The 22874-nt window shown below is 58.3% G+C and overlaps 1 protein-coding gene across 3 annotated transcripts; it reads right to left on the reverse strand.

Moving 5' to 3' along the window:
* On the reverse strand, positions 1-16647 carry KLHL22 (kelch like family member 22). Of its 3 annotated transcripts, none has more exons than XM_065904236.1 (7): positions 13926-14142; positions 11067-11163; positions 8712-8877; positions 7716-8434; positions 5853-6045; positions 2615-2848; positions 1-715 (listed from the first exon to the last, which is right to left on the reverse strand). In XM_065904236.1, exons 1-7 carry the CDS (start codon positions 13999-14001, stop codon positions 350-352), a joined length of 1851 nt encoding a protein of 616 aa, XP_065760308.1. In that variant the 5' UTR covers positions 14002-14142; the 3' UTR covers positions 1-349. The 3 variants fall into 3 exon arrangements, with proteins under 3 accessions (XP_065760308.1, XP_065760306.1, XP_065760307.1); XM_065904234.1 differs by lacking the exon at positions 11067-11163 and adding an exon at positions 16579-16647 and having other exon boundaries at positions 3-715; positions 13926-14191; XM_065904235.1 differs by lacking the exon at positions 11067-11163 and adding an exon at positions 15700-15723 and having other exon boundaries at positions 3-715; positions 13926-14191.
* Between the last annotated feature and the right edge of the window lie 6227 nt (positions 16648-22874).

The raw sequence follows: 22874 nt of genomic DNA on the forward strand, positions 1-22874 counted from the left end.
ACGGGGGCGGGAAGGCCCAGCTGCAAGACCCTGGGCCCCTGGCTGGCGATGGGCCCAGCCTGCACCATTCCTGCCCACGGAGGGGGGGGGATGTGCCCTGGCCCCCGCAAGGGGGCCCGGCCCCAGGTCCCTGGGAGAAGGCGCCCTCTCAGCCCAGCGGGGACGGGCGGGGTGGTGCACCAGTCCCCGGCCATGCCTGCCGAGGAGGGGGGCCTGGGGACCTTCAGGGGAGCAAGCCCTTCCCAAAGGGTTGCTGCCACAGGTCTGCAAGCCCCCAAAACACTTGCCTACCTGCTGATGGGTGGGGTGGGGGACACCCGGGATCTCCCGCCGCCCCACCCCCAGGACCCTAGTCCTCGCTGGAGTTGTCGAACTCCTCCCAGTCAGACACACTCATCACCTCAGAGGCGAAGTCCGGGTCGGCCTGGCTGCGGTCAGGGGTCCCCCGGGGGGGCTCGAGCAGCAGGGACCGCGGCAGGGTGAGCACGCAGGCCGCCAGGCCCGAGATGGAGTTGTCCAGCTGCGGACCCTCCTCCCAGCTGTCCTTCCCCGCGTCGTAGATGTGCACGTAGCCCGTGCGGCTGCCTTGGTTGTGTGAGCGGCCACCCAGCACGTAGATCCTGCTGTCTAGCACTGCGATGCCTGGCTCCCCGTGCCCGGCCGGGAGCGGGCAGACGGAGGACCACTGCCCGGATCTGCAGCTGTAGCAGGCCACCTGCAAGGTAAGGCGGGCTCTTAGGGGACTGGGGGACCCCAGAGGAAGAGCTCGGACCAGCTGCCACTCTGTGCCCCTCCCCGGCCCCTCAGTCGGCCAGTGGCCCCAGGCCCGCGGGTGTCTCCCCTTTGGGCTGGGGGTGCTGGCTCACTCCCCTTCACCGCTAAAGCTGAAACTCAGAAGCCAAGCGCACACAGCACTGGGGAAGACGCAGATAAAATGAGGAGATGGGCTTGCCGAGTCGTGATGACCATCACCATGCTCTCAGGAAGGCCCAGGCAGTCCAGTGGTGAAGACTCGCGCTTTCCCTGCTAGGGGCCCAGGTTCAGTCCCTGGTCAGGAACTAAGAGCCCACAAGACACGTGGTGCGGCCAAAAAAGAGGGAAAAAAATCATCTTGTCTTCAAAGTTACCCTAAATAGTGAATGTGGAAACTGGAGGAAATGTTCAACCTACTAGTAATGCAAGAATTGCAAAACAGAACCTCAGAGACAAATCATCAGCTGTTAACAAGCGGGCAATGGGGACGAAAAGGCACTGGCTGAAGCTGGGGAAGCCGGGCTGGGTTAGGGTTAGTCAGGGCGGCGACAGGTACAACTCTGCAGAGCCACGTGGACACTGGCTCTGCTCCTCCAGCTGGGAGGAGGCCTGGCCGCCAGGGGCCCGAGCCGGCCTCTGCAGGTGGGTGAGCGCAGAAACGTGGACACGGGCTACCCTGGATCTTCGGGGGACCCCCTGATCGCACAGCCCTTGGAAGCAGCAGGGGACGTGTGAAGGCCTGAGATGGGAGGGGAGCCGCCGGCTTGGAAGAGGAAGGGGCCTGAGTGGCCAGCCCGGAGGCTTCCAGAAGCGAAGGAAGGCTTCAGCCCACAGCGCTGAGGAGCAGGACCTGGCCCTACTGCAGGGGCTGAGCTCTGCTGACGCCCTGGGTGACGGACGCCGACCCTCCCTGGGCTCTGCCGAGGGAACACCCCTGGACCGTCCTCAAGCGAGAGTCACAGACTGTCACCACATGCTCATGTGGCTTTCTGTTGCCACGCTTGTGGTGGTCTGTCCCAGCTGCGACAGGAAGTGAGACGCTGGAGCCCGGTGGTTCTCAGCGCTGGAGGGTCCCAGCCGGGAACATCCAGGTAGGTGGGGCTGAGGGCCAGGAAATCTGCATTCCTGGAGTTCTCTCCTGATGGTGCTGCTGTCCCGGGAGCTGCAGTTAGGGGACCACGGCTCTCACCTCAGCAGACCATCCGATACCCAAAGAGCTCCATGGAGCACACGTTGCTTCAAATATTACTTGAAACGGCCACAACCTGACCAACCCCAACATCACCAGTCTGATGGAACTCTGCACAGCTACTGGGTGGGGCTGGGTGGCCCTCAAATGAGACAACACGCCCACAGCGCCAGAAGCCAGGACAGGTGGGTGGAAGCTCTCCGACCTGAAGCAGGTGGAGCCCTCACACAGGCAGGAGGGCTAACACTCAGGGCCGGGGGCCAAGTTTCAGGAATTCTTGTCCCCCTTCTCCATTTTCCCAGAATTCTGCAATGTGGTTATACTAACTTTATAATTAAAGCTTTTAATAATAGTGAAGACAGGTGATACTCTTATCTGTGATACCCTGGTGGTGGACACGTGCCATTTGTCTCAACCCCGTGTGTACCCCCAGGAGTGACCCCAGGCCAGCCGAGTTATCAGCTGTAAGGACGCCACCCCGTGGCGCCGAGTGCGGGGAGGCAGTGGGCGCGGGGCCCACGGGAAACCTCGCTGTACTCTGTCCGGCTTGGCGGTGAAGCTGAAGCCGCTCTAGGAAATGCAGTCTAGCAAACGGGAAGGTGTCCCGTGTCTCCCCCGCACCCCGCCGCGGCCGGCTCCTCGCTGACACCCGAGGGAGGCGGCCCCGCTGACCTGGTGCACGTCCCTCCGGTAGCCCGCGTCGTTGTTGCTGCCCCCGATCACGTACAGCTTGTCCAGGAGGGTGGCCATGCCGTGCCAGGCCCGCCGCACCGGGCCGTCCGCCAGCGTGTGCCAGGTGTCGCTGCCCGGCTCGTAGCAGTGGGTCTCCTTCAGGTAGTCCTCCCCGCGGCGGCCGCAGGTGACGTACATCTTCCCGTCCAGCGCGGCGCCCGCGTGGGCGTACACCTGCGGCCGGAGACACCCGCGTGTGCGCGTGCGCCAGGGGACCCCGACTCCTCCTCCGCGCCGTCTGCCCGGATCCCCCCTGGACGCCGCGTCCCGTCCCCCACCGTCCCCACGGAAGATGATTCCAGGGCCCCGAGACGATGCTACGCTTTCCCGAGGGGAGACACAACCCCTCTTTCCGCCCCCTCCCCCCGGGCAGACATCTGCGGGGGACCCAGAAGAGACCATCACAGCGCGTCTTTACAGAGGCCTCTGTCCCGCGGCCTCCCGACCCCCACGCCCGCCAACTCTCCAGGCCTGTTATCAGCTCCTTTTCTGCTCCAATATGATCCTGCGATTTTAAATACGGTCAATCACACTGGTTAAATTTCGAGTATGGAACCAGTCTTTGTAATTGACTCTATTTGGTCCTGAATTTCTTTTGGAGGGAGAGGGGAATTAGCTAATATTTAGTTATTAATATTCATATGTATGTATGACACACTTGCTCTTCTTTTGGGGGGAGAGGCTGCTGTCTTGTATGGTTTTGTTATCAATTTAATAATTTCCTAAGGTGAACTGAGAATTATTCTCCCTCTTCCATTTTCTGGAAAAAAAGAATCGGTATTTTCTTTAAAAGTCCGGTAAAATTCTCCAGTTAAACTATCTGGGCCTGGACGTCATTTTCTTAACAGGTACATGCAAATGATCTGCTTAGTTTTGTGGGTGTTCCAGCACTTTGAGGAACTGGTGTGTTTCACCTCCTTCTGATAGGGTTTTAGTAATGCACCCCCCTTCCCCCGACCGATCTTGATAACTCAATTGTTTTCGCTTTCTTCCTCAGGCTTCCTAGAGGTTTGTGAATTTCATTGATCTTGTGAAGACCTGGTTGTTTCACTGATTTTTCTCTGCTGTTTTTCCTTCAACTTTGTTGATTTCTGCTCTGATGTTTATTCTTTCTCTTCTTCTGCTTGCTTTGGATTCACTCTGCTCTTACTTTTCTAGACTCTTGAGGGATGAGTTTACTCATTTGAGATTTTTTTTTTCTTCCCTAAGAATGCTTTCAGTGCTACAAATTTCCCTCTCAGCACAGCTTCAGTTGGCATGCCACAAAACGACACGTTGTCTTTTCATCTTCACTCGGATCAAGGTCCCCAGATCCCTTGCTGCGTTGTCATCTCAACCTTTTGAGTTTTCCGAGTTTACACACACATCCCGAGTTCCAGGTAGTACTGAGCAGGAGGAAGTGGGAAGGACCCTGAGACAGGTGGCAGTGTGGGCCCGCCCTGCCACGGGCCCTGCAGAAATCCTGAAGGCCCCTGTAGGGGCTGTACGCCCATGTCTGCAGACCCGCAGGCCCCCTGGCCTGGCACTGCCCCCAAGCTGATCAGAACTACGCACGGCCCTGCACTCACACGTCTCCATCTCCTGTGTGGCCTCCCAAAGCCTGGCTGCCAACCGGCTGTGCCGAGCAGCTCAGGTTTGTCATGTCCACCCCCCCACCCCCAGCCCACGCCTGAACCACCCACGGGCCGGGCCCATTCCCTCAACCCCAGTCTCTCCACACGCACTCCCCTTGCTTCGCCTCCTCCTCCCAGCCTGGAAGCTTCTTTCTGCTTCTCTCAACGGCTGCCATCTTTCCTGGATGTGGTCTCACTGACACCTCCCCACCCCCACAAACAGTCCAGTGAGGCCGGCCCGGGAGCCCCTCCTCGAGCACCGCTGGGCTCGGACCCGAGTCCCCTTCCGGATCTGTGCAGTGACCGAGAGCGCTCTCTCCCGCTAGGCTCAGTCACTGCCACCACTGGATCCCCAGGGCTTGGTATCCAGAAGGTGCTCAATCAAGGGCTGCTGAACAAACAGACCAAAAGTGAGGAGCCAGGCTGCCGGGCAGAAGCGCCGGCTGAAGGCCCAGGCTGCCCCTCCGTGGCCAGGCTGAGAAGCGCAGCCTCCCGTCCAGACAAAGCCCCTGGAGCCCCTCCCCCTCTCCCCTCCGTCCGTCTGCCCGCCCGCGCTCAGGGGCCTGCGCTCAGGGGCCGGTCTCTCCCCAGCACAATATGCCGCCTCCTGAACGAGCAGAGAACGCTCTCCAGAAGGGCTTCCTCTCAAAAGTGGCCGGGGGCGGGGGGCCGCGCCGCAGGCTTCCCTGGCCTGGGAGGTGCCCTGGTGGGAAGTCCTGGCCTTCCGTGGGGCCACACAGGCTGTGGAGAGGAGCGGGGGGCTGGGGAAGGGGGAGCGGTAAAGGTTGGGGGGAGGAGAGGGGAAGGGTCAGGGAGAGGAGGCGAGGGGAAGGACAGGGTCAGGGAGGGGAGAGGAGGGGAGCGGGAAGCGTCAGGGAGGCAGAGTGCCCATCTGGCCAAGGCCTCGGGCGGGACACAGCCATCCTTCCTCTGCTCTGCGCGGCGCCCAGAGGCGCTCACAGATGCTGTGCCCCAGCGTGCAGCACAGACCAGCAAGGGCCCCTCTTGCCCTGAGGTCTTGTGTCTGGATTGGGGGCCAGAGTCTCAGCACCCCAAGTCCATAAGCTCAGAGAGCCACCCCCTTAAAGCACCTCTGTAAGATGAACAGGTTAACATCCTCAAGCTGGAACAAAACAAGGTACTGTGCAGGACACACGACTTACACAAACAGGAAAAACAGCACTTCTGAAATGTTTCTGGCTTCGTGAAGGGCCTGCCCTCTCGGGGTCTGAGGCTGTGGGGTCCTGCCTCTCCCGTCCCTCCCCTGCCCCTCTGGACATGGCCCGGGTCACCTCAGCGGAGCCAAGGGACAGGCCAGGGGAAGGCTTCCATCCACCCTGTACTGCAGGGTTACAGCAGCTGCCGGGGCCGAGGCGAAGAGGCCCAGAAGGGGCTGGGACTCGGGAAAGGGTCTCTGCCGAGGCGCTGGCGCAGCCTCAGGGGGTCCCCGCCCAAACTCAGGGCACAGCTCGTGGAGGCAAGAGGGCTCTGGTCCTGGTCCTGGCCCCTGGGCGGCCCCCGCCCCCTCTGTGAGCCTGGGCGGGACTCCTCTGGGGCTGCCTTACCTCCCTCTTCAGTGGGGCCACGTAAGCCCAGGAGTTGGTGGCAGGGTCGTAGCGCTCCACGGCGGTCAGGTCGTTGTGGTAGTCGCGGCCCGCCACCGCGTAGATGTAGCCGCCCACGACGCACACGCACAGGTCTGCGTGCTCCTGCTGCAGCGGCTGGATCTGGAACCAGCGGTTGTGCCTCGGGTCGTACCTCGTGGAACAGGAGGCAGCGTGTTAGCAGGCCCCCCCAGCACGCCCCCACAGCCTGGAGGGCGGGGCCGGGAGCCTCCAGGTGGGAGGAGGCACCAGGCCCTCCAGGTGTGACTCCCGGCGGCTCCCAGAACCTCGGCTGTCCACCGCAAGCTGCCCGAAGGCTCCGACAGCACCTCCATCTCACCGTCTCACTCCAAGGTCCCCGCGGCTCTGTGCTCACTCAGGGAGGCCCCCAATTATGGTCTCTCGCCTGGACACCTGGGCACAACGGCCTCCAGGCCTCCATTAGACACCCTTTTGTTAGTCTTTGCCCCAGACACAAGTGAAATGCACTCGGCAGCCGCTTCTTCTAGCCGCGGCCCCTCCCTGCCAGCCAGGCAGACCATATAGAGCCGGGTGTGAGAGAATCTGGGCGTCAGCTTTGTTCGCTCGGCTCCGCTCCTGATGGGACGACGCTGCCTGCCGAGGGAAGCTACCACGAGGGACCCCAGGGCCGACACGTGTGACGAGGCCCTTAAAGCACCGTGGCCCACCTCTGTGCTCCTGTGCCCCAGGGCGCCTGGCTGGGCGCAGATCACGCTCGGTCCGCTCAGGAAAGATGAGGCCGAGCGAGGCTGTCAGTGGCGGGGCCAGTCACTCACTGGGGGACATCACGGCCCTTGGTGCTGGCACCCAGGGCCCCTTCCACTGCAAGTCAGGAGACAGGCCAAAGGGAACCGAGCAGTCCGTCCTGGGAGAAGGGCGGGGCCGGGGAGGAGGAGGGCGGGGCGGGGCCGGGAGGAGGGCGGGGTTACAGGGCGGGGCGGGGCCGGGAGGAGGAGGGCGGGGCCGCGGAGGGCCCCTGGTGGCTGCCACGGGGAACTGGCTCTGCAAATGGAGGCCCAGCCGGGACGGGTGGCCGGGGGCGAGGGCATGAAGGCATGGTTTCCTCCCTTTTGAACTGAGCACCCACTTCCCATCTGACCACAAAGCGTGCCATGCTCTGGGTCTCCGCTGCGTCCTGGGGCAGGTCCGTGCGCGGGGTGTGGCCAGCCAGACCCGCCCCTGAGCAAGGTCGGCACCAGCTCACAGCTGCGCGAGGCAGCCAGCAACCTGCGTCTGCCGTGCCGACTGTCCGCCTGGTGGAGGCGGAAGCTTCCCAGAGGCCCCAGAGGTGGAAACCAGCCTGGAGGCCTCCAGGAGCGGAGGCCGGGGGGCCTGCCCCACTTCCCCTGCTCTGGCCCAAAGGAACAGGCCCAGAAGATTCCAGCCTCACAGGCAGAAAGCACGGCCTGCTCCAGGACCTCGCACCTGTCACACGGCTGACAGCAGAGCTGGGGGTGCAGGGATTTGGTCAGAGGCGCGGCGGGGCCTGTAGGCCTGCCCTACCCCCGGGCTGAGGACTGTGTGCTGGGGGAGCGGGGTGACAGGCAGCCACCTTCCAAGGAGGTTGTGCTGCTAGGAGAGCGGAGCTAAGTGCATAGCAGAGGGAAGCTGGGCCAGGCTGCAAGGGCAGAGGGTGCCAGGGTGGCCATGCTCCCAGGCCCGGACCCCCCTTCCTGCCACGGTGCTCCCTGCAGCCCCGTGCCTGCCAGATGGCGGGGGTGCCTCAGGGGGCGTGGGTTTCCCGGGAGAGGAAACAGAAGTAGGAGGCGCCCATGCCGCGGGCAGCCCCACCTGGGGCCCTACCTCCAGCAGCGGGACTCGGCGCGGAAGCCCTGCACATTGTTGTCCCCTCCGATCAGGTACACGAAGTTGTTGAGCACCGCGATGCCCTGGTTGGACATGCGGGGCGCCAGGGATGCGGTGAAGTGCTTCCACTCCCCCAGCAGCGGGTTCAGGTACTTGGCCTGGTCGCTGAGGACGGTGGACGGCGTGGAGTGGATGCCCCCGAAGCCCACGACGCACTGGAAGTCTGAGCGCAGCTCGGTCTGTGGGCCCTGCAGGCTGGGCTGTAGGCTCTCATTCCGGTGGTACATGAGGGCTTCGGCCACGGTGTCCCTCAGCGGGCTGGGCTCCAGCTTGTCGTGCAGCTGCTGCAGGACCTCGGCCTCCATGAGGGGGAAGCGCACGGTCTCCAGCAGCTTGGGCGGCTCGTGCAGCGGGAGCCGGTTGGCCTGCACCTGCTCCGGCGGATAGTGGTAGAGCAAGGCGCCCTCGTACACCTCCGTCTCGCAGGATACCTCCAGGCGGTTGCTGCTCAGGAGGGCGTAGACCTTCTCCAGGGGCAGCTGACGGTACTTGTCAGTCCGCGAGAAGGCCACGAAGTTCTTGAGGATGTAGGCGTCCAGCTGCTCAGTCAGGCGGCTCAGATCGAAGAGCTCGGCCAGCCGGTAGACGTCGAGGATGTTGTCCTCGTCCACCCAGGGCGTGAGGAAGTCACAGCAGAAGTGGATGATCTCTGGGATCTGTGGACAGAGCGGGCCATCAAGCCCAGGCCAGGTGTCCGGGCCTGGGACCCCCATCCCTGGGGCACCTCGGAGGGCCAGCACATGGGGGACAAGCCACCGACAGTCACTGGCAACACCAACAAACGGGACCCGGCAGACCGCGCACTTGGCAGCATCACACCCAGTAAGACTCGCTTTAGAATCAACGTTGCAGAGAAGCCCAGCACGTTACACCTAAAACAGAGCCAGGCGGCGGGGGAAGGGAGGGCTCCCTCCTCTTAGGTCGGAGCCTCACCTGAAGCTGGCAGGCGGCGACCAGCGTCTCCTGGACGTTGCTCAGGCTGAGCTCCAGCTCAGACGTGTAGATGAAGTGCAGGATCTGGCACATGGCATTGTAGGACACGCCATGGATCAGGACCTCCTCCTGCTCCATCTCCTTCAGCCCCCCAGCGAACATGCCCCTGCACAGGGAAGATAGGGCACAGCTGGTGACGCCCACGGGGCCACCGGAGGGGGCCAAGGCTGGCTCCTACCCCGAGCCATCCCACAAAGGCGCCCACAGCTCCTGACCAAGCTTGGGACCGTTCTGGAAACCTCCATCTCACATGCCCCAGGAGCCGCACGTGCGCCCCCGGGCACTGGGCCAGCGGGCTTTCTGCTGCGTCCGCCTGTGTGATTCCTGGCGCTCAGCGGGAGAGGACAAACGTGAAACAACGGTAAACATCCCCTGCAGCTACTCAACACCAGGAACCGGTCACGAGGCCGACTCCACAGTGAAGTGAAGCGGCAAAACCCCCAGAGCATGGAGCTAAAGCTGGAGGACAGACAGAAGACAGGGCACTGCTGGGGGTGAAATCGCGGTCGGGGACTGAAACGGGGCGTCTGACAGAGGAGCGGCCAGCCCGAGGGGCGCGGGGGGACGGCAGGTGGAGAGGGGCCCCTCCCTGAGGAGGCCGTGGAGGCGGCGGGGGCCCAGGCCCAGGCCAGGATGAACTTGCAGGCCGGCCACCGGCGGGGAGGGAGTCTGGGCCACGTGCTGCGAGGCAGGGTCAGGTATGGTCGGACACCAGGCAAAGGAGGTGCCGTCAGGGAACTGATCCCAGGTCTGACCAGGGACTTCAGACTCCAGGCCCCGAGGGGCAGGGTGGAGAGGCTGGAGCGGGGACAGGAGGCCCTGGCAGGCCTGGGGATCTGGCGGGGAGACCACCTGGGGTTGACGGAGGGGAGCCAGGACCCAGGGCTGAGATGGGTCAGCGGGAGCCCGCCTCGGCCCCTACAGAGCAGGCACCTCTCAACGTCCCAGCAGCGGGGTCACTCAGGGGCTGGAGAGAGGAGGCAGCGGTCAGGGAAGCCTTGGGGCTGAAACGAGACAGCACCACGCTGACAGAGTGGTCGTGTTCCATTTCGACAGACGCACGCACACTCACAAAACTGAGAAGGTATGAAATGGTCAAAGGCTCCGTCCGCCCTCGGCTCCGGCCCCCAGTCACTCTCCCAGGGTGGCACCATCCCAAGGCAGGGCCCACGCCTCGACCCGCACCCAGCTTCACCTTCACAGGGCACCTTGGAAACCTGAAACGGCCTGGATCATCAGTACCCACAGGGCTGCCCCCAGGCAAAGGTCACAATGGACATAACCACGCGCACCGCGGTCCCCCTGGGTTCCTTCTCATCTCCCGTCATTTCACCCTACGGATGGCTCTGCCCCAGGAGCTGGTGGGAATGCCACGACCAATTCCAGGAGAGCCACTGCTGGGTCAAAGGGTTCCACACCCTGGCGCCTGGACGCCTCTGCCACAGCCTGTCACGAAGCTCCACCCGGGGGGTGGGGGGCCTGCCCGGGACACCCCTAGAAGCAAAGAGAGAGGACGCTGGCTCCAGCCGCCAGGGGGCAAGGAAGAAATGTGGCAGCGGACCGTAGGACAGAGGCTTGGGTCGTGGGTTTAGCAGCTGTTTTCACTTTCTCTTCCAAAGAGTGCAGGTGCTTTGCCACTTCCTTTTAGACTCTTGTCTCATCAACTTAAAGAAGCTGGAACCTCTGTGCATCTCTGGTGGGAATGTAAATTAGTGCAGCTGCTGTGCAAGACAGTTTGGGGGTTCCTCAAGACATGACAAATAGAATTACAGAATGTTCCAGCAATTCCGCATCTGAGTACATACTCCATGGAACTGACAGCAGGGCCTCCAAGAGACATCTGCGCCCCATGCTTACAGCAGCTTTCCTCACAAGAGCCAAGAGATGGGAACAACCAGCGTCCATCGAAATGCAACAAACGGGAGAACATTATTCAGCCTTGAAAAGGAAGGAGGGTCTGACATCCGCTACAGCCTGGATGAGCCTTGAGGACATGATGTTCGGCCAAAGCAGCCAGTCCTCAAAGGGCAAATATTGCCTGACTCCATTCATATGAGGTCCCGAGAGCAGTCATGGAGACAAAAGGACAAGGTGGCTGCCCGGGCCGGGAGGAGGGTCATGGGAACTGGTTCACGGGTACAGGATGAGTGTTACATGTGAAGCCGCTTCGGGGACTGAGCCACCAAGTGGATGTGTAATTAACGCTACTGAGCTGCACGCTGAGAACGATTTCAGTGGTCAACCTTACAGGTTTTTTAGAAATCACAATTAAAAGAGAGAGAGAGAGATGCTCACCAAGTGTCCAGCAGGCGGGGAATGACCAAGTAAGTGGCGGGTACAGACAGCACGCTTGAGAGCCCCGTGGATGCCAGGGAGGTCCAATCAGTCCACCCTAAAGGAGATCAGTCCTGAATGTTCACTGGAAGGACTGATGCTGAAGCTCCAATACTTTGGCTACCTGATGTGAAGAAGTGACTCATTGGAAAAGACCCTGATGCTGGGAAAGATTGAAGGTGGGAGGAGAAGGGGGACACAGTGAAGGTTGGTTGGATGGCATCACTGACTCAATGGACATGAGTTTCAGCAAGCTCTGGGAGTTGCTGACGGACAGGGAGGCCTGGCATGCTGCAGTCCATGGGGTCGCGAAGAGTCGGGACACGACTGAGCGACTGAACAATGACAACGGGCAGCACGGACCACAAAGAGAACACAGGCCACGCCCACCACTGGGAGGTCACAACCAGACAGCACCAGGTGCCACTGGCTGCCTCGGCCCTGAGCAGGCGGGCACATCTCCTGTCGCAGCTCCTTCCAGCCCCGGCACCTCCTCCACACCCTTGAGACCGGGTGTTTCTCAGAATCCAGAACGTTTCAGCCGGAGAAAACACTTATCTGCCACAAGTATGATGTCACGACCCTCCATGGGGGTCTAAAATCAACACCTTGAATCCAAACACCTCAGTATTTCCCAACCAAAAGTATGATAAAAATAAAGAAGTCTCACCTCAGTTTAGGACAGGTTGCATGGTTTAATGAATTTGTGCCAAACTTTAGATTTAAAAAAACAACAAACTGGTAACACAGAAAAATCCAACTCTCCCCTTCCCCTCAGAGATCAGCTGTCTAGACAGACAAGACAGCTCTCCACCAACAAAACAGCTCTGGGGGGCCTCCAGAGGGCAGGGGCAAAGTTTGGCAACATGCTGGAACCCAACAAAGCAAAATAGAGCAGCTTCGAGTATCAGAGGTTTGGGGTTGAGAAGTATGAAACGGGCTTTGCAAGACACACCCTGTGTAGGGTGAAGACCGTGTGAGCGCGGCGGGAGGGCAGGGGTACAGCTGTGCTCGCTGTTTTCCTATTTGGACAGCGGCAGGCATGGGCACTAGACACAACTACGCGCCCCTCACCACCTGTCTGAGATGACCACACGCCGGCTCACCTCAGGCTAGTAAGCAGCTTGCATCAGAAGAGAGGTTCGCTAACAGGGAACCAGCTGTCCTTCTGTCATCAAGGCCCAGCGATGGGGGTCTGTTGCCCCATGAGCCCTGGTCTCACAGAGGGTTTCACCCTCTGATTCAGAAAGACCTCAGCTTCCCCCGTGTTGGCTGACGCCACAGAGCAGAACCAGGGAGGGTGTGAGCCTCAGCTGCGCAATGTTGCCGAGAGCCTGGCAGACACCCCACAGGACGTCCCCTTCGGGGCCCAGTTATGGGCCCACAGCCTCCAAAGGCCTTCCCTTCACCCTTGCTCATGTCAGAGACCTTCCCCAGTCTCACTGCGTCATTTCAACCTGAGTCAATAAGCGAAATGAATAATAAAAAAAAAAAACCCGCTGAAGCTTGGGAATTATCATTTCACATGTGTTTATCAGAGATAAGTCTGGGTTCTCCCTGGTCCCAGGGGGAGAAGGTGTCAGCCTGCACGGTGACCTGGCCGGAGAAGAGAACACCTCCCAGGAGAAGCCCGCCCAGGGACGGCTGCCCAGGGGCCGAGAACGGCTCCTGTAGGACGTGAGAGACACAGGAGGCCTCCCGCAGGCAGGAGAGGCAGTGCCCGCCACCGTCCTGCAGAAGAGGGCCGTGACTGGGACGGACGGCCGACGTGGGGAGAGGAGCTCCACGTGGAGGGCGTTCGAGGGTGCGCTCGGCAGGCCCTAAGCCGGGGGGACCCCAGTGCCAGACCTTCTGGGCTCCGAGGCCTCCCCGAGGGGGTTCCTGGCAACCCTGCCCCGCCTGCTGCCCGGGGTCGCAAAGCTTGTGAAGAGTGGACGCCGATGAACCGAGGGGACACTGCTGCCCCTGGACACGCCTGCCCCAAGGTGCCAGTCACCACTGGGTCGCCCTCTCCATAACCTCCTTCCGGAGAACAGGCAGCGCTTAAACCATGAAGAAACATTTTGCTCATTAGCTCCTAGAATCAAAAGATGAGAACTATAGCTGAGCCTTGAAGAGAAAAGGACCCAATGGAACGGAGCCAGAGCAAAGGGTCTCAGGCCTGGAGCCCTGTTCACCGCAGCGGCAGAGGGGCCGCCCCTCGCTGGGTCAAGTCAGGGCGGTGGCACCTGCTCTGCCCAACGTGCCAAGTGCTGGGCAAGCCTCACACGGGAGACTGAGAAACTCGGGGGTCACAGCACCCACAGGGAGGGTCGGGGGTCGAGGCCCGTGAGATGAGCAGGTGTGAGCGGGAGGTGGCTGGCCCAAGCGTGTGAACACAGCTGTGTGAACGATGTGCGTGCGATGTTGACTGCCCGCCTCGGTCCTCACGCAAGTCTCCAGAGGAGCCGGGGCCCGAGTGGGCTTCCTAACGGTGTTACAAGAACACTGCCTGGGGCTGAGATTCATCTCACACAAAGCCTCGTAAGGTCTTGCGGAAAGGTGGTGGTTACAAAGGCAGTGAGAGCAAATGTTACCCAGTGGGAACAACGGGTGTCCAGCTCTTTGTAATACTCTTCTTCTCAACGTTTGCATGGGTCTGAAAGCTGTTTGAAAATGAAATGATGGGAAGCCAGAGTAAAGTAGGAAGAAAAGCTGTACCATACCGAGATACTGTAACTTACTGCTGGAAAATTCATTCTGGAAAATACAGTATCGTAAGCAAAGCCAAGGATACCACCTTTAAAACAAAACAAGAACAGAGAATGCACGTCTACTGACCGGAAGTAGTCGCAGGAAGCAGCCAGCAGGATGCGGTGGGCCTCGAGCTGCTTCCCCTCCACCACCAGGACCACATCGAAGAGGATGCCGCTGTCCCGCAGGGCCAGCAGCCCCCGAAGCAGCGCCTGGGAGTGCTGGGCGCTTCGGTAGGTGTTGCTGACGCAGTGCGGGTGGGAGGGCTGTGTGGGCAACTTGCAGAGCTGGGCGAACTCCTGCTCCTCCGCCATCCTGACCACCACTCCTGACCTCAGCTCCGCGGCTGTCAGCTGGCAAGACACAGGGGCGAGCGGTGAGCCCAGGGGGCCGAGCAGGGCTGGCTGCTGTGCTCTGGGGCCTACCTCACGCTCACCCATGCTCTCCCCAGAGTTTCAAGCCTCTAGTCCCCTCTTCCCTCCCACCAGGGTCCAGACTTGGGGCCTCCTTCCTCCCGACCTGTGTTCCCGCACAACTAAGACCCTCCTTCCCATTTCATCTCCTTTAGTGTCGCTGTGAGACAGAAGGTTCTAGAGACGGACTGACCCATGGGAAGCCAGCCTCTCGGTGGACCCCCTGTGTGGTGAACCTCAGCATGAGGCCCCTCAGCCAAGGAAAGGGGACTAAGGACACCCAGCCCCGCAGGCATTCTAAACTCCCTAGGGGACAAACACAAGGACCGGCGCAGACCAGTTCTCAAGGGCCCGTCCTCTCTCCTATTGCGAAAGAACACCGGGTTCCCCGACACAAGAATGCAGGCAAAAGAAAAAAAACAAAAAGGACAACCACCAGGAGCCTCCCAGGAGATCCCATGATGAAAACTCCATGCTTCCACTGCAAGGAGGGTGGGACAGACCCCTGGTTGGGAAACTAAGATCCTGCATGCTGAGCCAACCAAAAGTGACTAGGGACAGCTTGCTGCTCCGCTCAAGGGGCAGCCAGTCCGTCCTGCACCGAGATGTGGGGTCGAGTTGTGTACCCTCCAGGCCACAGGACCGCCAGCCAGCGGGCCGCGTGCCACAGGCAATGAACATCTGCATTCCCCACCTCACGCTTCTCCACGATCCCCTCCCCTGATGTGCTGCTTCTTAAACCCCCCTACCGGACCTTTGAAAGAATAAATGAGGGCGAGATTCTACTATAAACAAAAAGGTATATGATGAAACTTAAATTTCCTTCCCACTTACGTTACCAACCAGATGACTCTCAGAGGAAAGTATTCTACTTCCCCCTCACCCTTCCAAGCAGCATCGATGCATTTGAAGGCAAAAATGTGAAACTAAATTCCCCCCCTTTTAGTAGATATTACACCTTAACCTCTCATCCCTCCCATAGTCCATTATATGGGTAATCTTATTTTATTTAACCAATTCTTTCTAGAAAGATGTTTGGGTTTCCTCCAATTGTTTGCTGTTGCTAACAGTTTTGCACTAAAAATCAGAGATTTGCAGTGTATGTGGCAGCTAAATGAGGAACATTCACTGGATACAGAGCTGCTGGGTTATCTTAATTTGACTGTGTAGTGGACCTTTCAATAGATACTGCCAAATTGCCTTCCACAGAGGGTGTACCTATTTATTCTCCCACCAGCAAAGTGAGAGAATCAGAATCCAATCAGTGTGTACAACACCAATAGCATTTCTTTTAAATCTTTGCTGACTTAATACATGAAAAAAACAGTATTTCACAGTGTAACTTTGTTTTGGTAACTGACGAAATTTCAAAAAATAAGAAAGAGGAATGCTGCACACCCTTCAGGACTGCCTTCCCAAGCCTGTTTTTCTGAAATAAAGTTTTTTACCTTGGGAGCTCACTTTCTGGCAGCTTCAGGAAGCCCTTCCTTAGATTCAGTGTACCCTCAACCCATAACGATCCCAGTCATCACAAGCAAGGCCCCGTGTGCACTGCTGTTCGGTTCAGAGCTATTGAGGCAGAAGGAAGGCGGCTTCACGCCCCAAGCAGGTACAAGCTGACGGACGCTAACATGCATTTCCATAAACTCATGGATGACAGGGTCGGAACATCTCTGAAGAAATGTCCGACGACACCCTTTACTGAGGAGGCGCCCCAGTCCTCTGCAGGGCCCCAGTGAGCGTCTGAACGAGGTAAGGTCTGCAACAAAGGGGAAGGGGGTCCCAGTCCCCGGGGGGGGGGGGCGCGGCGCGGACGGGTGAAGCGCTCTGGGGCGTCGCGGCCGCGAGGCAGGGAGACGCCCGGGAAGAAGGCGCTGGGCCCGCGGCGGGCAGAGGCGGCCGGCCCTCCGGGCCCAGGCGTCGCGCTGACAGCATGGCCTCCAGGGCCGTCCGGGTCCGTCCGCGCTGCGCGTGCGGGCCGGGGTCCAAGGTCGCGTCGGGGGGGACGGCGTCCGACCGGCCGCCTGTTGCAGGCCGTCAGCGCAGCGCTAGGCGGCGGTCCCGAAAGACGCGCGGCGGGTGACAGGCCCGCCCGGGGTCAGCTCGTCGGCGCCCCGGAGGCCCGCCGTGCCCGGGGGGGTCCCGCCCGCCGCCCCCGCCACGTCAGGCCGCGGCTCGCCTCAGGCCGCCGCCCCCACTCCGCCTCAGTCTGCTCCGGGCCGGCTCCCCCGCCTGCCCGCGACAGCTCCCGCGCGTCAGCTCCGGGCCCGGGGTCCGAACCCGGCCCCGCGCACCGAAACGCCCGCCGGCCCGCGACCGTCGCTCACCTGGCGCCGCCGCAAGCTGAGGCCGCACTCGCGGGGGCGGGGCGGGACGCGTGGGGCGGGGCCTCGGGCATCACGTGGGCACGCCGCGCAGGCGCCGTGAGGACGCGGGGCGGGGGGCGGGGGCGGGGGCGGGGCCGGGGCTGAGGAGGGGCGGGGCCACAGGCGCGAGGTGGGGCCACAGGCGCGAGGTGGGGCCCGGACGGCGGCGGAGGTCCTCTGGCTGCCGAGTCTCCGCGCGGCTCTCGGTTCCCTGCCTCCTCGCCCGGCGCGGCAGACCAGCAAAGAATGAGAACGTGAAGGAATGCGTTCTGGCAAGGGGTGGCGCCCTGTAAATCCGTTTCCTCTTTCCTCCCTTCTCTCCCGCCCTCGCGGTCCCCTGAGTCGCCCGCCGCCTGCTGGATGCTGGCGGGGACGTAATTACTGCCAGTGTGAGCAGGTGTTTTCCTGTTTACCGGGATTCTAGAGTCAACCTAGGAAGTCAAGAAACACCTGGCGTAACAGGCAAATTTGGCCTTGGAGTACAGAATGAAGCAGGGCAAAGGCTAGTACATTTTTGCCAAAAGAACGCCTTGGTCATAGCAAACACCCTCTTCCAACAACACAGGAGAAAAGTCTACACATGGACATCACCAGATGGTCAACAGCGAAATCAGATTGATTATATTGTTTGCAGCCAAAGATGGAGAAGCTCTATACAGTCAGCAAAAACAAGACCGGGAGAAAGTAGGGAAACCATTAGATCATTCAGGTATGACCTAAATCAAATCCCTTATGATTATACAGTGGAAGTTAGAAATAGATTCAAGGGAATAGATCTGACAAACAGAGTGCCTGAAAAACTATGGCTAGAGGTTCATGACATTGTACAGGAGGCAGGGATCAAGACCATACCCAAGAAAAAGAAATGCAAAAAGGCAAAATGGTTGTCTGAGGAGGCCTTACAAATAGCTATGAAAAGAAGAGAAGTGAAAAACAAAGGAGAAAAGAAAATACATACCCATTTGAATGCAGGGTTTCAAAGACTAGCAGGGAGAGATAAGAAAACGTTCCTCAGTGATCAATGCAAAGAAATAGAGGAAAGCAATAGAATGGGAAAGACTAGAGAGCTCTTCAAGAAAATTAGAGATAGCAAGGGAACATTTCATGCAAAGATGGGCTCAATAAAGGACAGAAATGGTATGGACCTAACAGAAGCAGAAGATATTAAGAAGAGTAATACACAGACAAGAATACACAGAAAAACTATACAAAAAAGATCTTTATGACCCAGATAATCACGATAGTGTGATCATTCACTTAGAGCCAGACATCCTGGAATTCGAAGTCAAGTGGGCCTTAGGAAGCATCATTACGAATAAAGCTAGTGGAGGTGATGGAATTCCAGCTGAACTATTTCAAATCCTAAAAGATGATGCTGTGAAAGTGCTGCACTCAATATTCTCAGCAAATTGGGAAAACTCAGCAGTGGCCACAGGACTGGAAAAGGTCAGTTTTCATTCCAATCCCAAAGGAAGGCAATGCCAAAGAATGCTCAAACTACCGCACAATTGCACTCATCTCACACACTAGCAAAGTAATGCTCAAAATTCTTCAAGTCATGCTTCAGTAGTACATGAACCATGAACTTCCAGATGCTCAAGCTAGATTTAGAGAAGGCAGAGAAACAAGAGATCAAATTGCCAACATCCATTGGATCATCAAAAAAGCAAGAGAGTTCTGGGAAAACATCTGCTTTATTGACTATGCCAAAGCCTTTAACTGTGTGGATCACAACAAACTGTGGAAAATTCTTAAAGAGATGGGAATATAAGACTAAGTGACCTGCCTCTTGAGAAATCTGTATGCAGGTCAGGAAGCAACAGTTAGAATCGGACATGGAACAACAGACTGGCTCCAAATCAGGAAAAGAGTACGTCAAGGCTGTATATTGTCACCCTGCTTATTTGACTTATATGCAGAATACATCATGAGAAACGCTGGGCTGGATGAAGCACAAACTGGAATCAAGATTGCCGGGAGAAATACCAGTAACCTCAGATATGCAGATGACACCACTTTTATGGCAGGAAGTGAAGAGGACCTTAAGAACCTCTTGATGAAAGTGAAAGAGGAGAGTGAAAAAGTTGGCTTAAAACTCCACATTCAGAAAATGAATCTGGTCCCATCACTTCATGGCAAATAGATAGGGAAACAGTGGAAACAGTGGCTGACTTTATTTTCAGTTCAGTTCAGTTGCTCAGTCGTGTCCGACTCTTTGCGACCCCATGAACCTCAGCACTCCAGGCCTCCCTGTCCATCACCAACTCCCGGAGTCCACCCAAACCCATGGGGGTTCTAAAATCACTGTAGATGGTGACTGCAGTCATAAAATTGAAAGATGCTTGCTCCTTGGAAAAAAGTTATGACCAACCTAGACAGCATATTAAAAAGCAGAGACGTTACTCTGCCAACAAAGTTCCGTCTAGTCAAAGCTATGGTTTTTCCAGTGGTCATGTATGGATGTGAGAGTTGGACTATAAATAAAGCTGATGGCCAAAGAATTGATACTTTTGAACTGTGGTGTTGGAGAAGACTCTTGAGAGTCCCTTGTACTTCAAGCAGATCAAACCAGTCAACCCTAAAGGAAATCAGTCCTGACTATTCATTGGAAGGACTGATGCTGAAGCTGAAGTTCCAATACTTTGGTCACCTGATGCAAAGAAGTGACTCACTGGAAAAGACCCTGATGCTGGGAAAGATTGAAGGTGGGAAGAGGAGGAGGATGACAGAGGATGAGATGGTTGGATGGCATCACCGACTCAATGGACATGAATTTGAGCAAGCTCCAGGATTTGGTGATGGACAGCGTCCTGCAGTCCACGAGGTTGCAAAGAGTTGGACACGACTGAGCGACTGAAGTGAACTGAGACTAAATCTACTTGCCAGCCTGCAGCCAGGTCCGCGTACTCCAACCAGAGGCTCCTGTGTTCATTTTTCTCCGCCGCATCCACAGAGGATTCCATCCTGCGAGACTCAAGTGCGAAGGCGGTGTCTGGAGGATGGAGAGTGTGAGGTGGGGACGTAGCTGGGGATGGCTCAAGGTTGATAAGATCGGAGGAGGGGGGCAACCGTGGATGAGGGAGAAAGTAAGCAGCGAAGCATTGTCTTGGCTGTGCACAGCGCTGTGTGAGGCTCCAAGCAAGACGAGTAGACAGGGCCCACCCGGGAGCCAACGTCCCCAGTGGGAGAGGCCATCCAGGAGGACTTTTGAGGTGCTGTGTACCAGATGAGGACTTTGCGGGGGGCGGAGCAGAGACAGCATTCCAGTTTGAAGACAGTGTCCGCAGATCCAGTCTAGCGAGTGGTCGGCAGGCCGCCAGGAATTTCTAAGCATGAAAGGAAACTTGGAGATCAGACCTGGCCCTCCAGCCTGGGTCAGCCTGGGCTGGCAGATACCAGCTCATGTTGCAGAGACTGGCCTGGAGGGGCACCAGGGAAGCGGTGGCCTCAGGGGCGCAAGGATCAAGTTCGGAGGGCAGTGTTGGCCGGAAACCTGGGGAGGAGGCAGGTTCCCCAGTTCCTGTAGAGCGGAGTGATGCGTGAGGAAGGGTCAGCCCAAGTCATGGTCAGGGACAGCCAAGCTCCCCTCATCACAAGGAGGCCGGAGTAGGAGCGGGTTTAGGGAAAGACAAGGCCCTCCAGGGGCCCAGGACGGTGAGGAGGCTGCAGATGTCCAGCTGAGGGCCTTTCTGGGGGAGTCCTGCCCTTTTGGAGGTGATACACTGAGCTAGGACGGGAATGGGGAAAGGAAGGTGGGCCGAGCGCAGAGCACACTGGTTTTCCAAGGGCACCCAGAGGGGCAGGGAAGGGGTGAGTGCAGAGGGGCCGGGAAGGGGTGAGCGCGGAGGGGCCGGGAAGGGGTGACCGCGGAGGGGCCGGCAGGGGTGAGTGCAGAGGAGCCGGGAAGGGGTGACCGCGGAGGGGCCGGCAGGGGTGAGTGCGGAGGGGCCGGCAGGGGGTGACCGCGGAGGGGCCGGCAGGGGTGACCGCGGAGGCCCAGCGGGGCTGGGAGAGGGAGTCCTCTCCTGAGCGCGGCAGCGGCCAGCCGGCAGTGACTGAGGCATGCAGGAGACAGGCCTCTGATGGCTCTACAGATGAAGAGAGAGACTGGAGGTGCACAGCTCACGGGCAGGAGAGAAGAGCCGGCGTGGGGAGCGGTAGGGTGAGTGAGGACAGGAGGCCGGAGCGAGGCGGGGGCTCTGGCCAGGGACGGTGGGGAGGGGACACGCCCCATCTTCTCTGAGCTGGAGGGACCTTATCTCAAAATCCAGCCGGCTCAAGTCAGTGGTTCCCCCCACGGGAATGTCTGCAGGAGAGGAGGGGCAGGGCGGGGGAGGCCTCAGAGAGGGACAGGCAAGATAACCTGGGGTCCTCCCAGGGATGGGTCAGCTTCCAGGCAAGCCCTCTGCTCCCCAAGGGCCTGAGCTCTGTCTGCTCCTCCATAACTGTGCTTCTGCACGGAGATCAGGGCTGGTTCTCAATAGAGTAAGAGCAAGAGGAGGGAGGGGAAGGAGAGAGAGGTCAGCAGCAGAGACACGAGGTAGTAGGGTGGTGTAGAGAACGGGAGGCCTGAAGTCCCCGCCCGGTGGGAAGGATCTTAAAGGAGAGGATCACCGCGTTCGTCTGCAGAGCAGTTTGATCACAGCCATCCTAAACAAACAAACAAACGGTTGTGATTGGCAAAGACATTGGCAGCAAGTGGCAAAGGGTCCATGAAAACATTCATCTAGGGAATTGACTAGAGGCCCAGAGGTTAGGACGTGGCGATTTCACTGGTCAGGGAATTAACGATCCCACAAGCTGCATGACACAGTCAAAAATCAATGTTTTTAAGTACAAAACAATAAGAAATGATATTGAGTCCATTGAATAAGTGGGAATGAATGTGAGCAGTTAACACTCAAAAGAGGACAAAAACCAGAGAATTCCCTGGAGGTCCAGTGGTTATGACGCCTGGCTTCCAATGCAGGGGGCACGGTCTCCATCCCTGACCATTAGCAAGACCCCACATGCCGCAGGGCAACGAAGTCCTGGGGCCCTGCAGTCAGGGAAGCCATGCTCCAAGGGGGATGAGCCCATGTGCCACAACTAAGACCGAACCAAATAAATAAATACACATTTTTAAATGTATACATCAGTGAAAGGGGAAAAAAAAACCTACAAATGACGACATACATGAATGAATGTATTTGTAATGTAACTGACAATAATTATTCAGAACACATCAGGAACTGTCCTTCCCAGTGATTTCTCGCCTCTCAGCTGACCTGGGTCTTGGTTGTTGCACAGGCTTTTTTACCCAGTTGTGGCGAGCCGGGGCCACTCTCCAGCCGTGCTGCGGGGCCTTCTGCCTGCGCTGGCTTCTTCTGTTGCCGTCCTCTAGGGGACACAGGCTTTAGCAGGGGGGCACGTGGGCTCAGCCGCCCCTCAGCGCGTGTGATCATCCCGGACCAGGGATCGAAGCGGTGTCTCCTACTTTGGCAGGTGGACCCTTAACCACTCCAGGGGCTTTTTATTTGTTTTTTTTTAAATAAGAACTTTTAAAAGTTAGTAATTAGAAAGTCAACCAACCACAAAAATGATAAAGAGTCTTTACTGGAAGCTCACAGAAGAGGAAGTCCCAGCGGGTATAAACAAAGGAAGTCGAGTTCAATGACAGTAATACTCAGGAAATGCAAATGTTACACCTCACTTTCCCACGCTGGTAAAGCAGATATTATTCTGACACCTGTCGAAACAGTAAGAAAGACTCTTCGGGAAGACTGCTGCTGTCGGCGGGGGGGCTCTCAGTGGGGGAGGGCTCCGGCTCACCTCTGAGTACAGCAGAGTGAGGGGCTGCTGGGTGGAAGATTCCTAACTGAGGTGTCAAGGATAGGCGACTCTTGCTGCACTGGCCTACGGGATTATCCAGGGTGGGGAATGAGGAACTTGATCAGGTATCAAGGCTGGGGCACTCCCAGAACCAATCAGGCAGAGGGCTAGGCAGGTGGGGAACAGGACAGGTGCCCAGTGTGCCCCTGAGAGTGGTTTACAAGCGCGCCTGCAGGGACTTCCCTGGTGGTCCAGTGATCAGCAGTCCACCTCCCAGGGCGAGGGATGCCGCTGAGCGCAGAGCTAGCTCTCACAGGCATCAGCGAAGCCCAGCACCCCACAACGAGGCCCCGAGGTGGCCAGATAAATAGATTTTAATTTGTTAAAAAAAAAATGCCTGGAAGATCTTTGATTTTCCTCCCACCAATGGCTGAATCCCAATCTTT

Source organism: Muntiacus reevesi, chromosome 13 (genome assembly GCF_963930625.1).
Source record: "Muntiacus reevesi chromosome 13, mMunRee1.1, whole genome shotgun sequence".
NCBI lineage: Eukaryota > Metazoa > Chordata > Mammalia > Artiodactyla > Cervidae > Muntiacus > Muntiacus reevesi.